The sequence below is a fragment of the Bufo gargarizans genome, chromosome 5 (genome assembly GCF_014858855.1).
Source record: "Bufo gargarizans isolate SCDJY-AF-19 chromosome 5, ASM1485885v1, whole genome shotgun sequence".
Taxonomy (NCBI): Eukaryota; Metazoa; Chordata; class Amphibia; order Anura; family Bufonidae; genus Bufo; species Bufo gargarizans.
In genome coordinates, this window is record NC_058084.1 from 402,170,329 (window position 1) to 402,189,380 (window position 19,052).

At 41.8% G+C, this 19,052-nt stretch overlaps 1 protein-coding gene across 1 annotated transcript in view; it reads left to right on the forward strand.

Moving 5' to 3' along the window:
* Nucleotides 1-19,052, forward strand: part of LOC122939477 (sodium channel protein type 5 subunit alpha-like) — a 208,215-nt gene that overhangs the window by 121,330 nt on the left and 67,833 nt on the right. The window contains exons 2-4 of the mRNA XM_044295548.1: nt 14,594-14,923; nt 15,781-15,899; nt 17,631-17,720. Of these exons, the coding sequence (XP_044151483.1) occupies nt 14,648-14,923; nt 15,781-15,899; nt 17,631-17,720 (485 nt within the window). The 5' untranslated portion in view covers nt 14,594-14,647. The remainder of the gene's footprint in view (nt 1-14,593; nt 14,924-15,780; nt 15,900-17,630; nt 17,721-19,052) is intronic.

Here is a 19,052-nt window from a genome sequence, read left to right on the forward strand (position 1 = left end):
ATGCAGTAACCAGTAAGCACTTTCCCTGAAGGCTCACAAACACGGCCATTGTTTTCGTCCGCATCTGACCTGCATTTTTTATGTGGCTTGGATGTGGAGCCAATAACTTCAACTTCAACTCCATGTGCTGTCCGCATCTGTTACTCCATTACGCTGGGTTCACACCTGAGCGTTCTGAAAGGAGCACTCTGTATGCGCGATTGTACCGGCGTTTACAATCGCGCATACAGAGACAAGCGAACGCCCATTGTCGCGCGTTCCCGAAAGTCTATGTACGGGAACGCGTGACAAAACGCCCCAAAGAAGCTCAAGAATTTTTTTGAGTGTAGGGCGTTTTTCAGCGCGTTCAAACGCGTTGTAAAACGCTCAAGTGTGAACCAGGGCCATAGGGAAGCATTGGTTTTCATGTGTTTAGCGTTTTACAGCGCGTTTGAGCGCGCTATAAAACGCTCAGGTGTGAACCCAGCCTTAAGCAAAATGCAGAACACACATGGCTGGTGTCCTGAGGACCAAAAGAAAAGGTACGGTCGTGTGTATGAGGCCTTACTAGCCGGGAAAGCACTTATTGGTTAACCCTTTAATGACCAGGCCTGAAAAGGCCTTAATGACCAGTCACTTTCTTGTAATTTAGCACACATAGTTCAAACACTTGTAACTTTTTTTTTTTTTTGGACGACAAAAATAACTTTTGCAGCTTTTTATTACATAACACAGGGCTTTTTAATATATTTTTTTAGTTTTATTATGGAAACTGTACTATTTTTTTAAAATCATTTTATTCAAACTATAGCTCATTATTTAATTATACAAATTATTATAATTAGTTCCCTATATGTGTTGGATTGTTTATTATACAATATGTATAGTTTCACATGAATGGGGTGATAATTGTAATGTTTTTGGTTGGTGTTGGTGTTTTTTTCTTTTATGTATTTTACAATTTATTCTTCTTTTTTTTTACCTATTTTTTTAAATCTATTTTTTCTACAAAAAGACCTTTGGGGTACACAGACTTTTTTTTGCACATTTTCCTTTTTTTTTGTTTTATTTGTATTTTATTTAGTTTTAGATAAAATTTTATCATCACTTTATTTATTTTTAAAATATATTTTGGCCACATAACATGACCGTGAAAAATGTTATTTAGAACTTTTTCCTTTTATAGTTTGCTTTTACTTGTATTTTATTTATTTTACATATTTTTTGCTATTATTTTTCCCAGGACCTCATTGGGACACTGACTTTTTTTTTATTATTAATAAATTTTTCCTTTTATTTGTATTTTCACATTTTTTTAACTATATATATATATATATATATATATATATATGTTTATTTTTATTTTTTTCACATAATTTGTCCCCAAAAGGTCCATAAAAGACCTTTGGGGACACATACCATACTTTTTTTTTTTTTTGCACAATTTCCACTGTAACTGGAGCATCCAAAGGAGCCCCAGTTATAGGGAAAACCAGCCTGCTAAGGGGGGCTCTGTACAGGGCAGAGCTGGAGAGGCTCTGCAGTCCTCTGCCCCTGACGATCACGTGATCGCCGGGTCTACACTGCACAGCGCGCCGCTCACCTGTGTTAAGAGAAGGCAGAAGCGCTGATGCACTGCTTCTGCCTTCTCCTCGGCTTCCCCGCTGTCTCTGACTGCTGGGGACCTGTCCTGCTCCTGCTACAGTGCGGCAGCAGGAGCTGTAATCCTGCAATTGTGTGGAGCTCTGGGCAGAAACACATCTGATCGCACGATCGCAAACCATGGCACTGGGGGTCGCATACAGCCCGCGGAACGCAGGTTGTGCACTCCTGCCACAGACTATCATTATAAAAATTGTTGCGCGAGATTGGTGCGACATCGATGTCACATGATACATGTAGCAGTGTAGTTGTGCCCTATGTTTCGTGCAACTTATTGTCGTCGTGTAGCCCTAGCCTAAAGCTAACCTACAGCAGTGAAGAGAAATGGCTGGGTTGTTATAGAAACCTGGAGTAAAACTGTGTGTATGTGGAGACTAAGAGCCTGCGAGCTTCTTTTGGCTGATAAGGGACATGTGACCATGTGTATGGCAGTTGGGATATGAAGAGAAAGACTTGCAGGCTTGTATTGGCTAATGCAGGTCATTTTTGGGGAATATCTCAGGAACGGTACGTCCTAGAGAGCTGTGACCCCCAAAAGATTTCTTTCCAGGTAGTAAGGGATGTGTATACCAAGTTTAGTTGAAATCGATGGTTTTGTTTTGAGTGATTGCGGAACATACATACACACATATATACATTACATCCTTCCTTATCTCTTATATATATATAAAAATTAGTTTCTGTCTGTCTGTCTAGACGTCTGTCTGTCTGTAAAAGGGGTGGGCACTGTGAAGTTCATTGTTAAAGGGGCGGGTACTGTAGAGGTCACTTTTATGCGGGAAACTGTTGATATCTTTTTACGACACGGAAACATAAAATGAAATGCATGAAATATACCCATGTGAAACCGGGTCCTTCTGTTAGTCTCTTATATACAGTAAATAAAAAGGAGTGTCTGTTTGGACGTTCTTTATGCGTGACCAAACGACTGGACCGATCTTCACCAAATTTGTCACACAGGTACATCAGGTGCCCGGGAAGGTTTTAGAATGGGTTCAGCTCTCTAGGACTTACCGTTCCTGAGAGATTCCCAAAAAATACCTGCATTAGCCAATAGAAGCCAGCAAGCCTTTCACTTAAATCCGAACTGCCATTTACACGTTCACATGTCCCTTCTTAGCCAATAGAACTTCGCAGGTCCTACTACTGGTTGCCATAACAACTGATCACAGGTTTTAGCAGTTCGCAGGTCCTTAAATATTCAGTCATATGACGTATGAAGGCACAACTACACTGCTACATGCATGGGGGGCAGGGGCCACTATTAAACGGGCGGCTGCTGTGGAGTTCACTGTTAAAGGGGCAGACACTGTGGAGGTCACTGTTAAAGGGGTGGTCAGTGTTAAATGGGCGGGCACTGTGGAGGTTACTGTTTAAGTAGCGGGCACTGCAGAGGTCACTGTTAAAGGGGCGGGCACTGTGGAAGTCACTGTAAAAGGGGCATGTACTGTGGAGGTCACTGTTAAAGGAGTGGTCATTGTTAAAGAGGTGGGCATTGTAGACGTCACTGTTAAAGGGGCAGGGACTGTGGAGGTCACTTTTAGAGGGGTGGGCACTGTGGAGATCACTGTAAAAGGAGCGGCCACTGTGGAGGTCAATGTTAAAGGGGTGGACACTGTGGAGGTCACTGTTAAAGGGACGGGCACTATTAAAGGGATGGGCAACTTGAAGTTCACTTTTAAAGGGCAGTCACTGTTCAAGGGGCAGGCACTGTGAAGTTCTCTGTTAAAGGGGCAGGCACTGTGGAAGTCACTGTTAAAGGGGCAGGCACTATGAAAGTCACTGTTAAAGGGGTGGTCAATGTTAAAAGGACGGGCACTGTCGAGGTCACTGGTAAAGGGGCAGACACTGTAAAGGTCACTGTTAAAGGGGTGGGCACTGTGGAGGTCACTGTTAAAGGGGCGGTCACTATTACAGGGGCAGGAAATGTGAAGGTCACTGTTAAAGGGGCAGGCACTGTGGAGATAACTATTAAAGGGGCATGCAGTGCGGAGGTCACTGTTAAAGGGGCGGGCACTGTGGAAGTCACTGTTAAAGAGGCGGGTACTGTGGAGGTCACTGTTAAATGGGAGGCACTGTGGATGTCAATGTTAAAGGGGCAGGCTGTAATGACCGGTGTCACGCACAGGGAGGAAAACAGGGAAAGCCCTGCCTAAGGGAGAGGGAAAGGTGGTGACCCCTAACTCACCTTGCGGCTGGCACCTGACTGCCCTGACGTCCCTAGACGGGTTCCTCACCCGTGCGGCGATCACGTGCCTAAACCCTGGCTTTCCCTGAAATGAGCCCTAGATAGTGAACGGGCCGGTGGGATCGCTAGTCCTCACCACTGCACTAAGAGGGAAACACCAGGGAGAGGACAGACAAACACAGACAAACACAAACACCCAGGTGGACGACAACAACTGTCCACAAAGGTCCAACAGGGATCCGGAGGGTAGCGTTCTGAATCAACAGTCAGAGAACGCAGCAACACAGCTCCAGTGGGTCAGGATAGATGTCCAGGCAGGAAGCTCTATCTCTGGCAACCAGAGAAGTGTGAGAGAGGAATATAAGGAGGTTTGGGAGTGCTGGAAAAGGAACAGCTGAGAAGAAGCTACGGATCCCTGAGTGAGCCAAAAGGGTTTGCAAAGCAAACCCAGAAAGCTACCATAAGGAAAACAGCCCTATCTTAAATAGAGCGTGCAGCCAACCGCTGCGACTTCCTGACCCCGGGTATAACGGAGTCAGGCGTGGTTCTCGATACCCTCGTGACACAGGCACTGTGGAGGTCACTGTGAAAGGGGCAGACACTGTGGAGGTCACTGTTAAAGGGGCAGGCACTGTGCAGGTCACTCTTAAAGATGCGGTCACTGTTAAAGGGGCGGCCACTGTGGAGGTCACTGTTAAAGGTGCAGGCTCTGTGGAGATCACTGCAAAAGGGGCGGACACTGTGAAGCTCATTGTTAGGCGGGTACTGTAGAGGTCACTGTTATGGAGGAAGCTTTATATCGTTTTATGACACACGGAAACATAAAATGAAATAGACTAAATATACCCGTGCAAAGCCGGGTCCTTCTGCTAGTCTCTTATATACAATATATAAAAATGAGTGTCTGTCTGGATGTTCTTTATGCGCGACCAAACAACTGGACCGATATTCACTAAATTTTGCACACAGGTACATCAGGTGTCCAGGAAGGTTTTAGACCGGGTCTCAGCTCTCTAGGATTTACCGTTCCTGAGATATTCCCAAAAAATGACCTGCATTATTCAATAGAAGTCAGCAAGCCTTTCACTTAAATCCGAACTGCCATTTACATGTTCACATGTCCCTTATTAGCCACAGGTCCTACTCCAGATTGTCATAACAATTGATCACAGGTTTAAGCAGTTCGCAGGTCCTTAAGTATTCTGTCATCTGACGTATGAAGGCACAACTACACTGCTACATGCATGGGGCCAGGGGCCACTATTGAACGGATGAGTGTTGTGGAGTTCACTGTTAAAGGGGCGGGCACTGTGGAGTCACTGTTAAAGGAGAGGGTACTGTGGAGGTCACTGTTAAAGGGGCAGCCAGTATGAAGGTCACTGCTAAAGGGCTGGTCAATGTTAAAGGGACGGGCACTGTGGAAGTCACTGTTAAAGGGGCAGGCACTGTGAAGGTCACTGTTAAATGCGTGGCCACTATGAAGGTCACTGTTAAATGGTTGGTCATTGTTAAAAGAACGAGCACTGTTTAAGTCACTGTTAAAGGGGCAGGCACTGCGGTGGTCACTGTTAAAGGGGCAGGCACTGCAGAGATTACTGTTGAAGGGGCGTGCACTGTGGATGTCACTGTTAAAGGGGCGGGTACTGTGGAGGTCACTGTTAAAGGGACGGACACTATGAAGGTCACTGTTAAATGGGTTGTTAATGTTAAAGGGGTGGGCACTGTGGAGGTCACTGTTAAAGGGGTGGTCAATGTTAAAGAGGGGGGCACTGTGGAGGTCATTGTTAAAGGAACAGTTTCTGTGGAGTTCATTGTTAAAGGGGCGGGCACTGTGGAGGTCACATTTTAAAGGGGCAGGCACTGTGGAGGTCACTGTTAAAGGGGTGGTAACTGAGGAGGTCACTGTTAAAGCGGGGGGTGCTGTGGAGGTCACTGTTAAAGAGGCTGGCACTGTGGAAGTCCCTGCTAAAGGGGAGCCCGCTATGAAGGTCACTTTTCACAGGGTGATTAATGTTAAAGGGGCGGCCACTGTGGAGGTCACTGTTAAAGGGGCATGCACTGTGGAAGTTACTGTTAAAGGGGTGGGCACTGTGAAGGTCACTGTTAAAGGGGCAGTCACTATGAAAGTCACTGTTAAAGGAGTGGTCAATGTTAAAGGGGTGGGCACTGTGGAGGTCACAGTTAAAGGGGTGGGTACTGTGAAGGTCACTGTTAAAGGGGAGGGCACTGTGGTGGTCACTGTTAAAGGGGCAGACACTGTGGAGGTCACTGTTAAAAGGGTGGGCACTGTGGAAGTCACTGTTAAATAGGAAGGCACTGTGCAGGTCACTGTTAAAGATGTGGTCACTGTTAAAGGGGCAGGCACTGTAGAGGTCACTGTTAAAAGGGTGGGCACTGTGGAGGTCACTGTTAAATAGGAAGGCACTGTGCAGGTCACTGTTAAAGATATGGTCACTGTTAAATGGGCAGGCACTGTAGAGGTCACTGTTAAAAGGGGCGGGCACTGTGGAAATCAATGTTAAAGGGGTGGCCATTGTGGAGGTCAATGTTAAAGGAGCGGCCACTATGGAGGTCACTGCTAAAGGGACGGGCACTGTAGAGATCACTGTTAAAGGGGCGGGCACTGTGGAGGTCATTGTTAAAGCAGCGGGTACTGTAGAGGTCACTGTTATGGGGGAAACTGTTGATATCTTTTTACAACACACAAACACATAAAATGAAATAGATGAAATATACCCATACGAAGTCGGGTATTTCTGCTAGTATATAAATAAATTAAGGCAAAAGTTACCAGTAATTATTTTTGGTAGAGCTTATTTGCAAGGCTGTGTTCGATTTTTCTGTCCACAAAAAATGGAGTAGTGAAAAACGTATAGCTTCCGTGTGTTTTCCATTTTTTTTTTTTTTTTTTTTTACTCACATCAATAGAAATGGCTATTCTATTCTGGAAAAATAGACCAAAATACCGCTTTATTTATTGCACCAATCCATCTGAACAGTGGGACTTTTTTTTACTGCAGATTGTGGCACAGAAAGCAAATATTTATATACACAGCAAAAATTTGTGAACATACCCTAACATATGTTAAAGTGCAGCTGATTTTGCAGAATTCAGCTTTCATCTTTGCTTCAAGCGAGGAGTCTGATAACGTTTAAGACTTCTCCCTATCAGCCGCTGATTGAAAGACTTCTCCCTATGCAGAATAATAGGGAGAAAGCTGTCAATCAGGGGCTGAAGGGCAAGGGCGGATGGGAGAGAGCACAAATGATGAATACCATCAGACTCCTCGGTAGCACCAGACACCTAACTGATCACTGACTCTTTGCTGACAGCTTGCTGCAAGGATTATCATGTAAATTCTCAAACTCTGCTGCACTGTAACACATAAGAGACAGCTACAATCAAGGGGTCTATCTCTACTTTATGATACCCTCAGAAAGGTATAGATATATAACAAGGATATCTCTTAACAAGCTCGGACTGGACCACAGGGGAACAGGTGAATCTCGCAGTGGGCCCCCATGCAAGGTGGGCCCCTAGTCCCCTACCCCCTGCTGAAGTGGCACATGACACAGTAGACTGACATATAGATAGGTTAGCTGAAATGCTATACAGTACATTGTCCAAAAACTGGGTATTGTGGGCAGGTAGTATATGCATGTAGCTTTACAGTGGGCCCCCAGAAAAATTTTTGGTGGTGGGCCCTGTGTACCCCAGTCTGACACTGTTTCTCAATGCAGTTGTGTTTTATAAATCGTTACCGAACTTCATTTATGTTTCACGCTGCTTCCCATTTACAACATTGCATTGTCATTCATTTTACTAGATTGTCTTCCTGCCCTCTGCATTCTTTAAACGCGCCGCGTTTCTTTACATTGGGAAAGTATGTTACTGATGCCCTGTGCGCAGCGTTGGTGAGGTATTTAGTAACATAATCCTCTTAGCTGCTTCCCTGTTAGAAGGCAGTTCTTATCTTAGCTTTGCAATTATTTTCCTTAAAACAAAGGAAGATGTAACAGATTTACATGATTTACATTCATTTGTTACCAGCGGAATTGGCTGAATCATTTGGATAGGTGGTTGGCAGCTTGTGTGATATGATCTAGTGCGCAACGCTGTTATTCAACATGCTTGGCTAACGTGAAAGCTAGAACAAAGGAAAGACTGGAGAATTATTCCAGAAATGTAACCTTACATGTTGCATCCACCAAAAACAAAACAGCAACAATAACTAATAATAATTAGTGTTGAGCGAGAACCAAAGTGCTTGTGTGCAACACTTCGCGATGCTCAGGTGTTTTACCGAGCACCCGAGCATAATGGAAGTCAATGGGAGAACCCTAACACCCCCTGCTCTGAAGAGGGGAGGGTGTCGGAACTCTAGTTCGGCTTAGGAGTCTTTTCTCATATATATCCATATATGGAGTCAGTGCTTGGGGACACCCCAGTGTATTTAAATCTAATTTCTGAAAAGTTTCTGCCAAGATTCTGTCACAAGGGTGTCAAGAGCCACGTCTGACTCCGTTATACCCGGGGTCAGGAAGTCGCAGCGGGTGGCTGCGCTCTATGTCTAAAGATCACGTTGTTTCTTAATGATAGTTTTCTGTGTTTGCCTTGCAACCCTTTTTGGCTCACTTAGGGATCCGTAGCTTCTCCTCCTCAGCTGTTTCTTGTCTGTCACTCCCAACCTCCTTATATTCTCCGCTCACACTTCTCTAGTTGCCAGATATAGAGCTTCCTGCCTGGACTTCTATACTGACCCACTGGAGCTGAGAATCCTGGTTGTTGTTCCAGAGTGTTATCCTCCGGATCCCTGTTGGGCTTTTTGTTGTCTTCTGTTGTCGCCCACCTGGGATTATATGTTTAGTCTGTATTGTCTGTCCTCCCCTTGGTGTTTTCCTTTAGAGCTAGTGGTGCGGACTAGTGTTCCCACCGCCCTATTCACTATCTAGGGCTCATCTTAGGGAAAGCCAGGGTTTTAGGCACGTGATCGGCGTACGGGTGAGGAACCCGTCTAGGGACGTCAGGGCAGTCAGGTGCCAGCCTCAAGGTGAGATAGGGGTTACCACCTTTCCCTCTCCCTTGGACAGGGCCTTCCTCTTTCTCTCCCTCTGTGTCACGTATGTGATCGGCACGCCGGTCATGATAGATTCAAACTCCCAAGCTTGTATATTAGACCTTATCCACTCAGCTATAAAGTTGGATGCTAAACTGTGTCAGAAAAACCTCATAGTAGTTTCTGATTTAGTGAGTCTTCCTATTCAGCAGACTTATTTTATATTTCAGTGCAGGTCAACATATAGCTGTATAGTGTAGTGGTTAACATCCTTGGCTCTAATGTGCAAGCTTGGGATTTTGAATCCCAGCAGAAACATTTCTGAAATAGAGATTAAATTTATATATATATATATATATATATATATATATATATATATATATATAGTAATTGTAAAAAAATTATGGCACAAAATAAATGTGAAATTACTAATATATATATATATATATATATATATATATATATATATATACACACAGTACAGACTAAAAGTTTGGACACACCTTCTCTTTCAAAGAGTTTTCTTTATTTTCATGACTATGAAAATTGTAGATTCACACTGAAGGCATCAAAACTATGAATTAACACATGTGGAATTATATACATAACAAAAAAGTGTGAAACAACTGAATATGTAATATTCTAGGTTCTTCAAAGTAGACACCTTTTGCTTTGATTACTCTGCCTTCAGTGTGAATCTACAATTTTCATAGTCATGAAAATAAAGAAAACTCTTTGAATAAGAAGGTGTGTTCAAACTTTTGGTCTGTACTGTATATATAATTTTTTTTTTTTTAATTTTTTTTAGTAATTACACATTTATTTTGTGCCATACATTTCTTACAATTACTAAAAAACATATAAAATATATGAATTGAATCACTATTTCTGAAATGTATCTGCCAGGATTTGAACTCACAACCTTTTGCATTAGAGGCAAGAATCTTAACCACTGGGCTATACAATCCATTGGTTTACGTTGCTGGAAAAACCTCATAGTAGTTTCTGTATCAGTAAGTATTTTTAATATATATATATATATATATATATATATATATATATATATATATATATATATTTTAGTAATTAGTAATTACTAATAAAATAAAAAAATTATATATATATATATATATATATATATATATGTACTATAACCAAAAAGCGGAACAGCACCTTCAGAGGCAATCGCAGGTGCAAGCTACCAAGCAGCAATTTAGAAAAAAAAAAAAGCAGCACACTAAATGCACTAAGAAAGGGTGAACAGGTGAATATGTGAACAGGGTCAAATACATGACGCCAATACTTACTATTAAGCGGGGAAGAAGCTCTTAGCGCATATGATTGATCAAAAATATGTCAGGCCCATCTACCAGACGTCAAGGTGGCTTTTCATCAGATGGGACCTACTCTAACACGGAGTGTCCAGCTCCATTGTTACTCTGATTTAAAGCACCAGGGGGTGGGCGGGGAGTGCTAAGTTCCAAAGAGGATGCCTATTCCTCTAATTCCTATTATATATACATATAACCAAAAAGCAGAACAGCACCTCCAGAGACAATCGCAGGTGCAAGCTACCAAGCTATATATATATTTTAGTAATTACGATTTTTTGTGCCAAACAGTTTTTTACAAATAATAAACAACATATCAATTTCATCTCTATTTCTCAAATGTATCTGCTGACATAGCCCAGAACTTTAACCACTACACTATATAGCTTTATAGCAGTAACTTAAAAAAAAATATATATGAGACTTTTTTTCTCAGTAGAAGTTCAGTACAGTAGAAGTCTCATATATTTTTGTTAAGTAGTTGGCTATGCAGCTCTTATAGCTGAGTGTTTAAGTGCCTTCACTCTAATGCACAAGGTTGTGAGTTTGAATCCCGGCAGAAACTTTTCTGAAATACAGGCTAAATTAGATTTAGATTTAAATACACTGGGTGTCCCCAAGCACTGACTCCATATATAGAAATAGCTATATATGGAGTCAGAGTAGGGAATAAGCCGTGGACTCACACTGAGGGATTCCCTCACTGTACAGTGATCTTCTGCATAGAAATAGAGGCTAAATTAGAGTTAAATACACTGACTCGAGCACACGCGGTGTTCAGCCGAGCATGCTCGCTCAACACTAATAATAATACTACTGCTATGTGGATGTAATAAAATAACCTGTAGACCTGATTGTGTATTCCGACGGCAAGCAGCATTTATAGAATATTATGGGAGTAGCTATCCATTAGTTATTGAGAATAAAATTTTGAAGAATTCCTTTAAGGTCTTCTCCTGATCAGATTATGAATAACTGATGGAGAAGCCCTTTTAGAGCTTTACTAAACTGCCTGTGAGTCTCGGACTGGTGGAACGAATTGGATAAAAGCTGCCTTCATGTTCTAGGTTTGTGGATGACCCGAAAGGACATTGTAGTAAATGAACATGAACAATGGGATAGACTGGACCTTCATTTATAAGAGGTTTCCAAAAGTGGGTTGAGGTTAAATCCACACCTGTCAATTCTGGCAGAGGAACATATCTAGGCAATGCCGGGGGTCTACTGCATCTCATTCACTATAAAAGGGGTCTGGACAAAAAAATGCAGGCAGCCTAACTCATTTAAACCTTCCTTCTTCAAGGAAACCAGAGTGAAGATCACAGTTAAAGAGCCCCTGTTAATGTTATATTACAATCTATTCTTATGCAATGATTCAATAAAAGAGGTTGTCTCATCTGACTCCCAAGTTAGACATATTCCCTGTAAAGATTGCATTGATGGCTTGAGCCCAACAGGAGCCATTGTTATAAAGCAGCTCTCCATTTTGGCTCATAGAAGTGGGTCTCAGAGGGAGAAAAGGTGCTTCCCCTCTGTAACATCTATATGCCCTAAAAATATATAGAAAAGTGGGTTCTCTTCATGAGAAAACCTCTTTAAATATCTTTTCTTACGTTTTTAATATCGGGTTGAGCTGTTGCATAGGAATATTTATAGTAACAAGAGAGTCTAATGGTTTTCCAGAGATCCATTATCCTGTAGTCATCACTAGGGGAAGTAACATACTGTATGCTGTATCTGCGCTCCCTGGACTTTGTGTGGCAGTCGTGGCCTACAACAGGTAGGAACTAGTTTTAGGGACCAATCATGAAGGCGACCTTGAAGTGGTGAGTGGCTTATTACGCTTTGGCCAAAATGTACACCAATGCCTTATTCAACATCCAGCATAAAGGCAGGGCAGAGTGCTGGTTTGCAGAGTGCGATTGCATTTGTGTTTTTGCGTTTGTATCTGCATTTCGCCATGGCAATGTGCACCTGCAGACAGGGTTGTGCGGGCTGAACCCCCCACATTTTTTTTGAAGTAACATAATAAACCTAAACTTTTAATATTACAAGATAAAAATCTTCAAAAAGACAAAAGCCCCTACAGACCTAAACACACAAACAGGTACAGGACCTCAGACCATGCAATACAGCGGTGAAGCAGGGTCATAAAACCTCAGGTCCGTACGCCAGAATCCCCTAATTTTAGATCTGGAAACGTGCCTTTTCAAATAAAAAGGAAAGATCTTACTGGATTCAGTAGATAATCAACGCTGTTCGCAATGAACGAAATGCCAGTAGAAAGGGAGGTTACTTTGATCCTGCGAGCTCAATACCCGGTATCCATTTTGGAGATGATGCTTCAGCTATGAGCTTGTCAGGTAAACGGTCTTTAAAGTAGGGAAGCCTCGGGGAGTGAAAGCTGATCCTGTTGCGCCCTACTTGACCTATTGGACTCTAGTAGGTCCTTTCTTGATGTTCTGTATTTACGCTTTCAGCAGTACTTAGAGAAAGGTGCGAACGCTGTTCTCTCCCGGATTGACAAATCCGTTTTCTTACTATCACTAGGGGAAGCTCAGTGCAAAGAGATTATAAAGTTCCCATTGACTTCAGTGGTAACTGTATACATTCCTATGTACTAAACTCCCTCTAGTGGTGGCTGCAGGGGCGGATTGGCCATAGACCTTTCTATGGGACAGTTCATTTCAATGGGAGTGTTGAAAATAACCAATTGACACACTCAGCTATTTTTGGAAATTCCATAAAATTGAATAGAGAGCGCACAGCGCAAGCGCAATCATTGCTCTATTCACCTCCCTGGAACTGCCAGAAGTAGCTGAGCCAGCACTAGGCTATTTTCAGCACTCCCATATACATGAACAGCTGAGCATGCGCAGTGTGCTCTTGTTCACTTTGGGAGCTCTGTTCTAGCGATAGGTACAAGTCCCAGCGGTGGAACCTGCACCTATCTGACATTGGTGGCCTATTCTAGCGTTATGCCACTAGTGTCTTCAGGTGAGACAACCCCTTTAAGCTACACAAATGTAATTCAGGAGGTTCATAGTGTGAGTTTTAAAAAGACAATAACCGTATCGTATGTATGGGAATTCTGATGTATTTCAAAAGTGGTTACCTTTACACCACCTTCATATTGTAGGTAATATTGGTCAGCATCTCTAATGAGTTGGGTTTTGGTGTTTTATTGTCTTCTTTTAGTGCTGTCTGGTTATAAATTTTTCCTATTCTGCATTTAGCTTAACTTATGATGGTAAATATATACTGGTCCATTTTTCCATCCACTGGGCATTATAGAGATTAAAATGAATGCACTGCTGTTAAAGAGCATCTGTCAGCAGATCTGTACCTATGATACTGGCTGACCTGTTCTATGTGTGCTTGGTAGCTGAGGGCATCTGTGTTGGTCCCATGTTCATACATATGTGTCCGCATTTCTGAGAAAAATGATGTTTTAATATATGCAAATGAGCCTCTAGGAGCAATGGGGGCGTTGTTGTTACTCTTAGAGGCTCTGAAACTATAGCTCCCTCTCCACTTTGATTGACAGGGGCGGGTGTGATGATGCTTTCACTGCCTGGTCCTGTCAATCAAAGTGCAGAGGATGCGATAGTTGCAGAGAGAGCAGATCCTCTAGGTGTAATGGTAACGCCCCCATTTCTCCTAGAGGCTCATTTGCATATATTAAAACATAATTAGCCACAACTCTGATCAGACTTTCTCTTAAGAGCAGAACATAAAAGGCGGAGACTTATCAAGAAAGGCACTTTTTGTGCCAGTCTTGATATCTTCTGCAGTGACGTAGGATGCACCACATTTATGACGAGGTACAGGCATCATCATAAATTAGGTGCATCCTCCAGCAGTCCATGTGCCTAAACAGAAATCTACCGCGTCGATTTCTGGCTTCATTTGCACCAGAAAACTATCATAAATGAAGATAAATTTATCACAGCTGCTGGCCACGCTTCTTTCCCGCCCTTACCATGCCCCCTTTTGGAAAAGTGGTGAGGATGGCGTAAAAATAGGCACTTAAAGTTGCAAACATACAGCATGCAACTTTTTCTGGCGCAAGGGAGATGATTTATCACCCCCATAGTATACAATAAATACCTAGATTATCCATCCAACTAATGTTCACTAGTAAAAAGGTGTATTAAGGTATAATAGTGCAGTAAATGTCATAATATGAGGAACCTATCCTTTATGGTCCTATCTTTTATGTTGTAAGTGCTGACCACCCCCTTCTTGCCTTTCCAGTAATTTCTCTAAGACTATGAGTCATGACCATACATCCTACTGAAGTCATCCATGGACATGTGACATACTTGCCTCTCATAAATACATAAGCTCAGTTTCTGTCTCTTTTTTCGTTACAGCTGTTTCCAATGCTATATAAGTAAGAATTAGGACAGAAGGAGCAGGATGAAAATATGGCAGTCCTGTTGTTGCCACCAAGTCCTGACAGCTTCCGCCGTTTCACCCCAGAATCATTGGCTGCTATTGAGAAGCGTATCGCTGAGGAACAGGCAAGAAGTGCCAAACAGGAATACAGAGAAGGAGAGGACAATGAAAATAAAGAGGGATTACCTACGTCACATCCTGACTTGGAGGCTGGCAAACAGCTGCCTCGAATCTTTGGGGACTTTCCTTCACATCTTATTGGGCAACCCCTGGAGGATATTGACCCATTCTACAAAAATAAGAAGGTAACAGCAGCTTGTGTTTAACCCCTTCCTCATCTAAAATCAGCAGTTTGACATTAATCTCCCTAGAATATATTGCATGGCAAAGTGTAGCATATTTGGCACATCTCGGATTTATATTTGTTTATTTTGTATTTGTTTTTAGCAAATTGAATCAGAATTCTGACCAAATTTGAAGGCAGGTTTTAGACTAGAAAAGGGGTTGTGCCTTGAAGAAAAACGGCAGGGGCTTTATTGCTTACTTAATTCTTTGGCGGATTCCAACGCATTATTGCTTGAAAGTGTAAAGCAACTTTCACACTCGCGTTGTTGTTTTCCGGTATTGAGATCGGGCAGAGGATCTCAGTACCGGAAAAAAAAAACATCTTAGTTTAGTCCTCATGCATTCTGAATGGAAAGAGATCCCGTTCAGGATGCAACAGGATGTCTTCCTTCCCAGCAGCATTCTGTTTTCTGACCAGTCATAAAAACGGGGGAAAAAATGGATCCGACAATGAAAACAAAGTAAGTCAATGGTGACGGATCAGTTTTTTAGGAGCATACAAAACTGGATCCGTGACCCATTGACTTTCAATGTATTTAGTGAAGGATCTTTCCGTTTTCACAACTGTGAAAGAGGCCTTAAGCTGGCAGGCAAACTAATCATGCTTCTGGCAGACCTCACTTTATCAGGCCACTGGCCACCTTAAAAAAATCATTGACACAAGACCCCTGTTCTGATAATCGGTTTGGCTCCTGCGGTCGGACCACCCCTTATCATTTATCCTGTGTGAAGGGGATACTTTAGATCTTGGGACAACTGCTTTATATCTCTGGTAACAATTTCAATGCATTGTTCTTCTCTCTGTATTTTTCCCTAGACCTTTATAGTACTAAACAAAGGAAAGACAATCTTCAGATTTAGTGCCACACCTGCTTTGTATATAATTAGCCCTTTCCATCCTATCAGAAGAGCTGCAATCAAAATTTTGGTACATTCATATCCTTTCAAGTTAAATGAGATTCTGTCTGTGCGGCTGACTCACCGTCATATGTTTTCCAAACCTGTTATCCATCTGCTTTATGTGTTGCAAAAAAGGTGGCAAATAACAGTGGAAAGAGATATTGTTCAACAGTGTGTGTTATGTGCTTACATTTTAGTTGTTTTTCTGGGTTTTAGTAGTTTACCTTACCGCCATAGCACGTAAAGAGGTTCTCCGATTACATAATGATTTAAAAAAAATCTGCTCAGAGTACCCCAAACTTACTTAGTATGGTTGAAAAAAGACTTAAATCCATGAAGTTCAATCAAGGATGGGAGAAGATGTGAATTGAATGAAGGGGAGCAATGATCCAGATTTCTACCGATTATGATGTGTTAATATTATCTAATTTTAAGAATTCATCTAAGCCTTTTTTTAAACTGTCCACTGTTCCCGCCATTACCAGGTCCTGAGGTAGACAATTCCACAGATTTATAGTTCTGATGTAAAGAAGCCTTGTCACCTCTGGAGACTGTACTTTTTCTTCTCCAGTCGGAGGCAGTGCCCCCTTGTCTTTTGAGGGGAATTTACATGGAACAGCTTTTCATTTTTTGTATGGCCCATTTATATATTTGTATAGGTTAGTCATGTCCCCCTTTAGACATATCTTCTAAAAAAAAATACATTCTTTTATTTTTTTATTGATTCTCATAACTAACCTTCTCTATGCCCCTTATCAGTTTAGTTGATCTCTTTTGTACTGTTTCCAGGGCATCTTTTCTATGGTCTCGTGCCCAGAACTGAACTGCATGTTCCAAATGAGGCCATACCAAAGCTTTGTAAAGTAGTAGTGTTACATTCCTGCCCCGCAAGTCCATGCCTTTGTAAATACATGACAGCTTTCTGGTAGCCTAAGACGCCGTTTATTGAAATTCTATGATGTTATTTAATCTGCAATCTACAAGAATACCCAGATTTCTTTCTGTAAGTGGCTCCTAGCTGACATGGAGGGAGTGGAGGTGTGGGGAGATTGACTGCTGCAATGAGAACGTATTGGTAGGCGGAGCAAGCTATGAGAAATACTACAGAGTGAATAATCCTAAGAATGAGTTAGAACACCCAACAGGAAGTGATGAAAACAGGAAGTTCTGCATGTAAACATCCCCCAGGATGTAATGACGCAGAGAAAAGGGGTAGGAAATCCTTCATGTAAAAGAAGGATAAGGGACAATAATATGCAGTGTTCTTTATGAAACCGGAGAACCCATCAAAGGTTAGGATCACCCACTGTACTCCTGCTGCCAGATTGAAATGTCTAAAATTCTAGTGCGGTACTTGTGTCTGGACACCTTTAAAAACCACATGGCTGATAAGTCACTGCTAGATTATACTGAAAAGTTTAATTCCTGGAAAATCAAGTCAATTAAAATAAGAACAGGAGAAAAAATGTGTACGAAGCCTTCAACCACTTAAGATCAATCAACGCTAGCGATGGAGATATATTTAATTACGTTATGTGCTGTGATTGATGGTAGTTACTGCTGCGTTACTTCTACGTGTGGAGATGTCAGGCATAGTATGGTTTTGCTTCCTATTTTTTAGACAGTTATATGTAATAGAGACCTGTCATAGGCACTACTTCCAGTGGGCTCCAAAAAGACAACTTTTGGGTTATTATATGTCAGTTTTCTGTATTTGTGTATTTCTAATATCAATGTACAGTGTTTTCCTTGACAGATGGTCATCACATTGTTCAGTATGTTTATAATGTGCACTATCCTCACAAACTGCGTGTTCATGGCTATGTCTGACCTGGGAACGTGGGGAAAATATGTAGAGTAAGTATTCATCATGTTATAGCTACATGTGTGCTGTATTGAGTCTTATCATAGGAGTTGTGTGCAGTGCATGTCCACTAACATTTGCACATTTATTAAAACCATTGGGTGAAACTGAATAAATACAGTAATTCCCAATTATTTAATATTTTATTATTAATAAATACATGTAAATTTGGTATTATAATTTTGTGCATAAACTATCAAATGCCGGTGTGCCTATCACATTTTACTATGTGGTGTGTACAGCGTTTAGCTAAGTTGGAAAAATCTTCTGATGTCTATGCCAAAAGTTTAATGAACCCAATGTATACCAAAAGAGTGCACTATGTAGACATACCTAACGTACTCTTTATTTCACTGTATTGAAAAGTGTGAAGCGCATGCTAGGAGGAGTCCACAAAAGCATGTGTAACTACTTTCTTTCTCGATGTAACTATTCTGGAGAATCTCTTTTCACAACTCTATGATGTGCCGTTCTTCTGTTATTTCTGCTAGAAGTTATGAATGAATTACAAGCAGTTTACAAGGAAAGTACAGCTGGGTGTTACCATCTCTGCACAGTCTGACATGGCAGCACTGATTTGATAATATCAGACAGTGCAGGGACACACCCCTTCCTGGTATCATCCATCAGGACCTTCATTCCAAACTGATAGAAAGTCATTCATAACTTCTAGCAGGACTAATAAAGGAATGGCACAACATAGAGTCATAAGAATAGATGTTATTACATGAGGAATGCAAGTAGTCACTAAAACAGACATGTCAGGAGAGGTGGAAGGTCCTATTTAACTTTTTTGTTTTCATTTTGTAACATCTCATTATAGTTCTTCATCTTGATACCCCTCCTCACAAGTCGGTGACGAGGCTTGTGCTGCACAGTGGACAGTATACCCAGAAATCTTTAAATAGTTGACACATTGGAATTAAAGCAGCGGATTAGGAAGAGGACCATTTCTAGTTGTCCATTTTAGAAAACCCACCACGTCAGCTTGAGATGGGAATGACATGGCTTGATTTCTGCCAGCCTGATTTTCTGTTGTCAAGAGGGCACTCCAGTTTTGAGATGACCAGTGTTGCATTGTGTCAGACAGATTTAGTTGCTATGGATACACTGCCTAATGGGATTGTCAGGCAGTACATCCCTAGCAACCAGTCTGCAGAATGGCCACGAAACTGAGGCCAGATGAGGGGCAGTAAGGCTTGGCAGAACTGAAACCACACAGTTCCTAACTTCTTGCTGCAATGTGAACTATATTTCTGCAAAAAAAAATTTGGATCTCTTAATTTTTTGTCATAGTGCTTAACCAATCCCGAGATTATTTACTG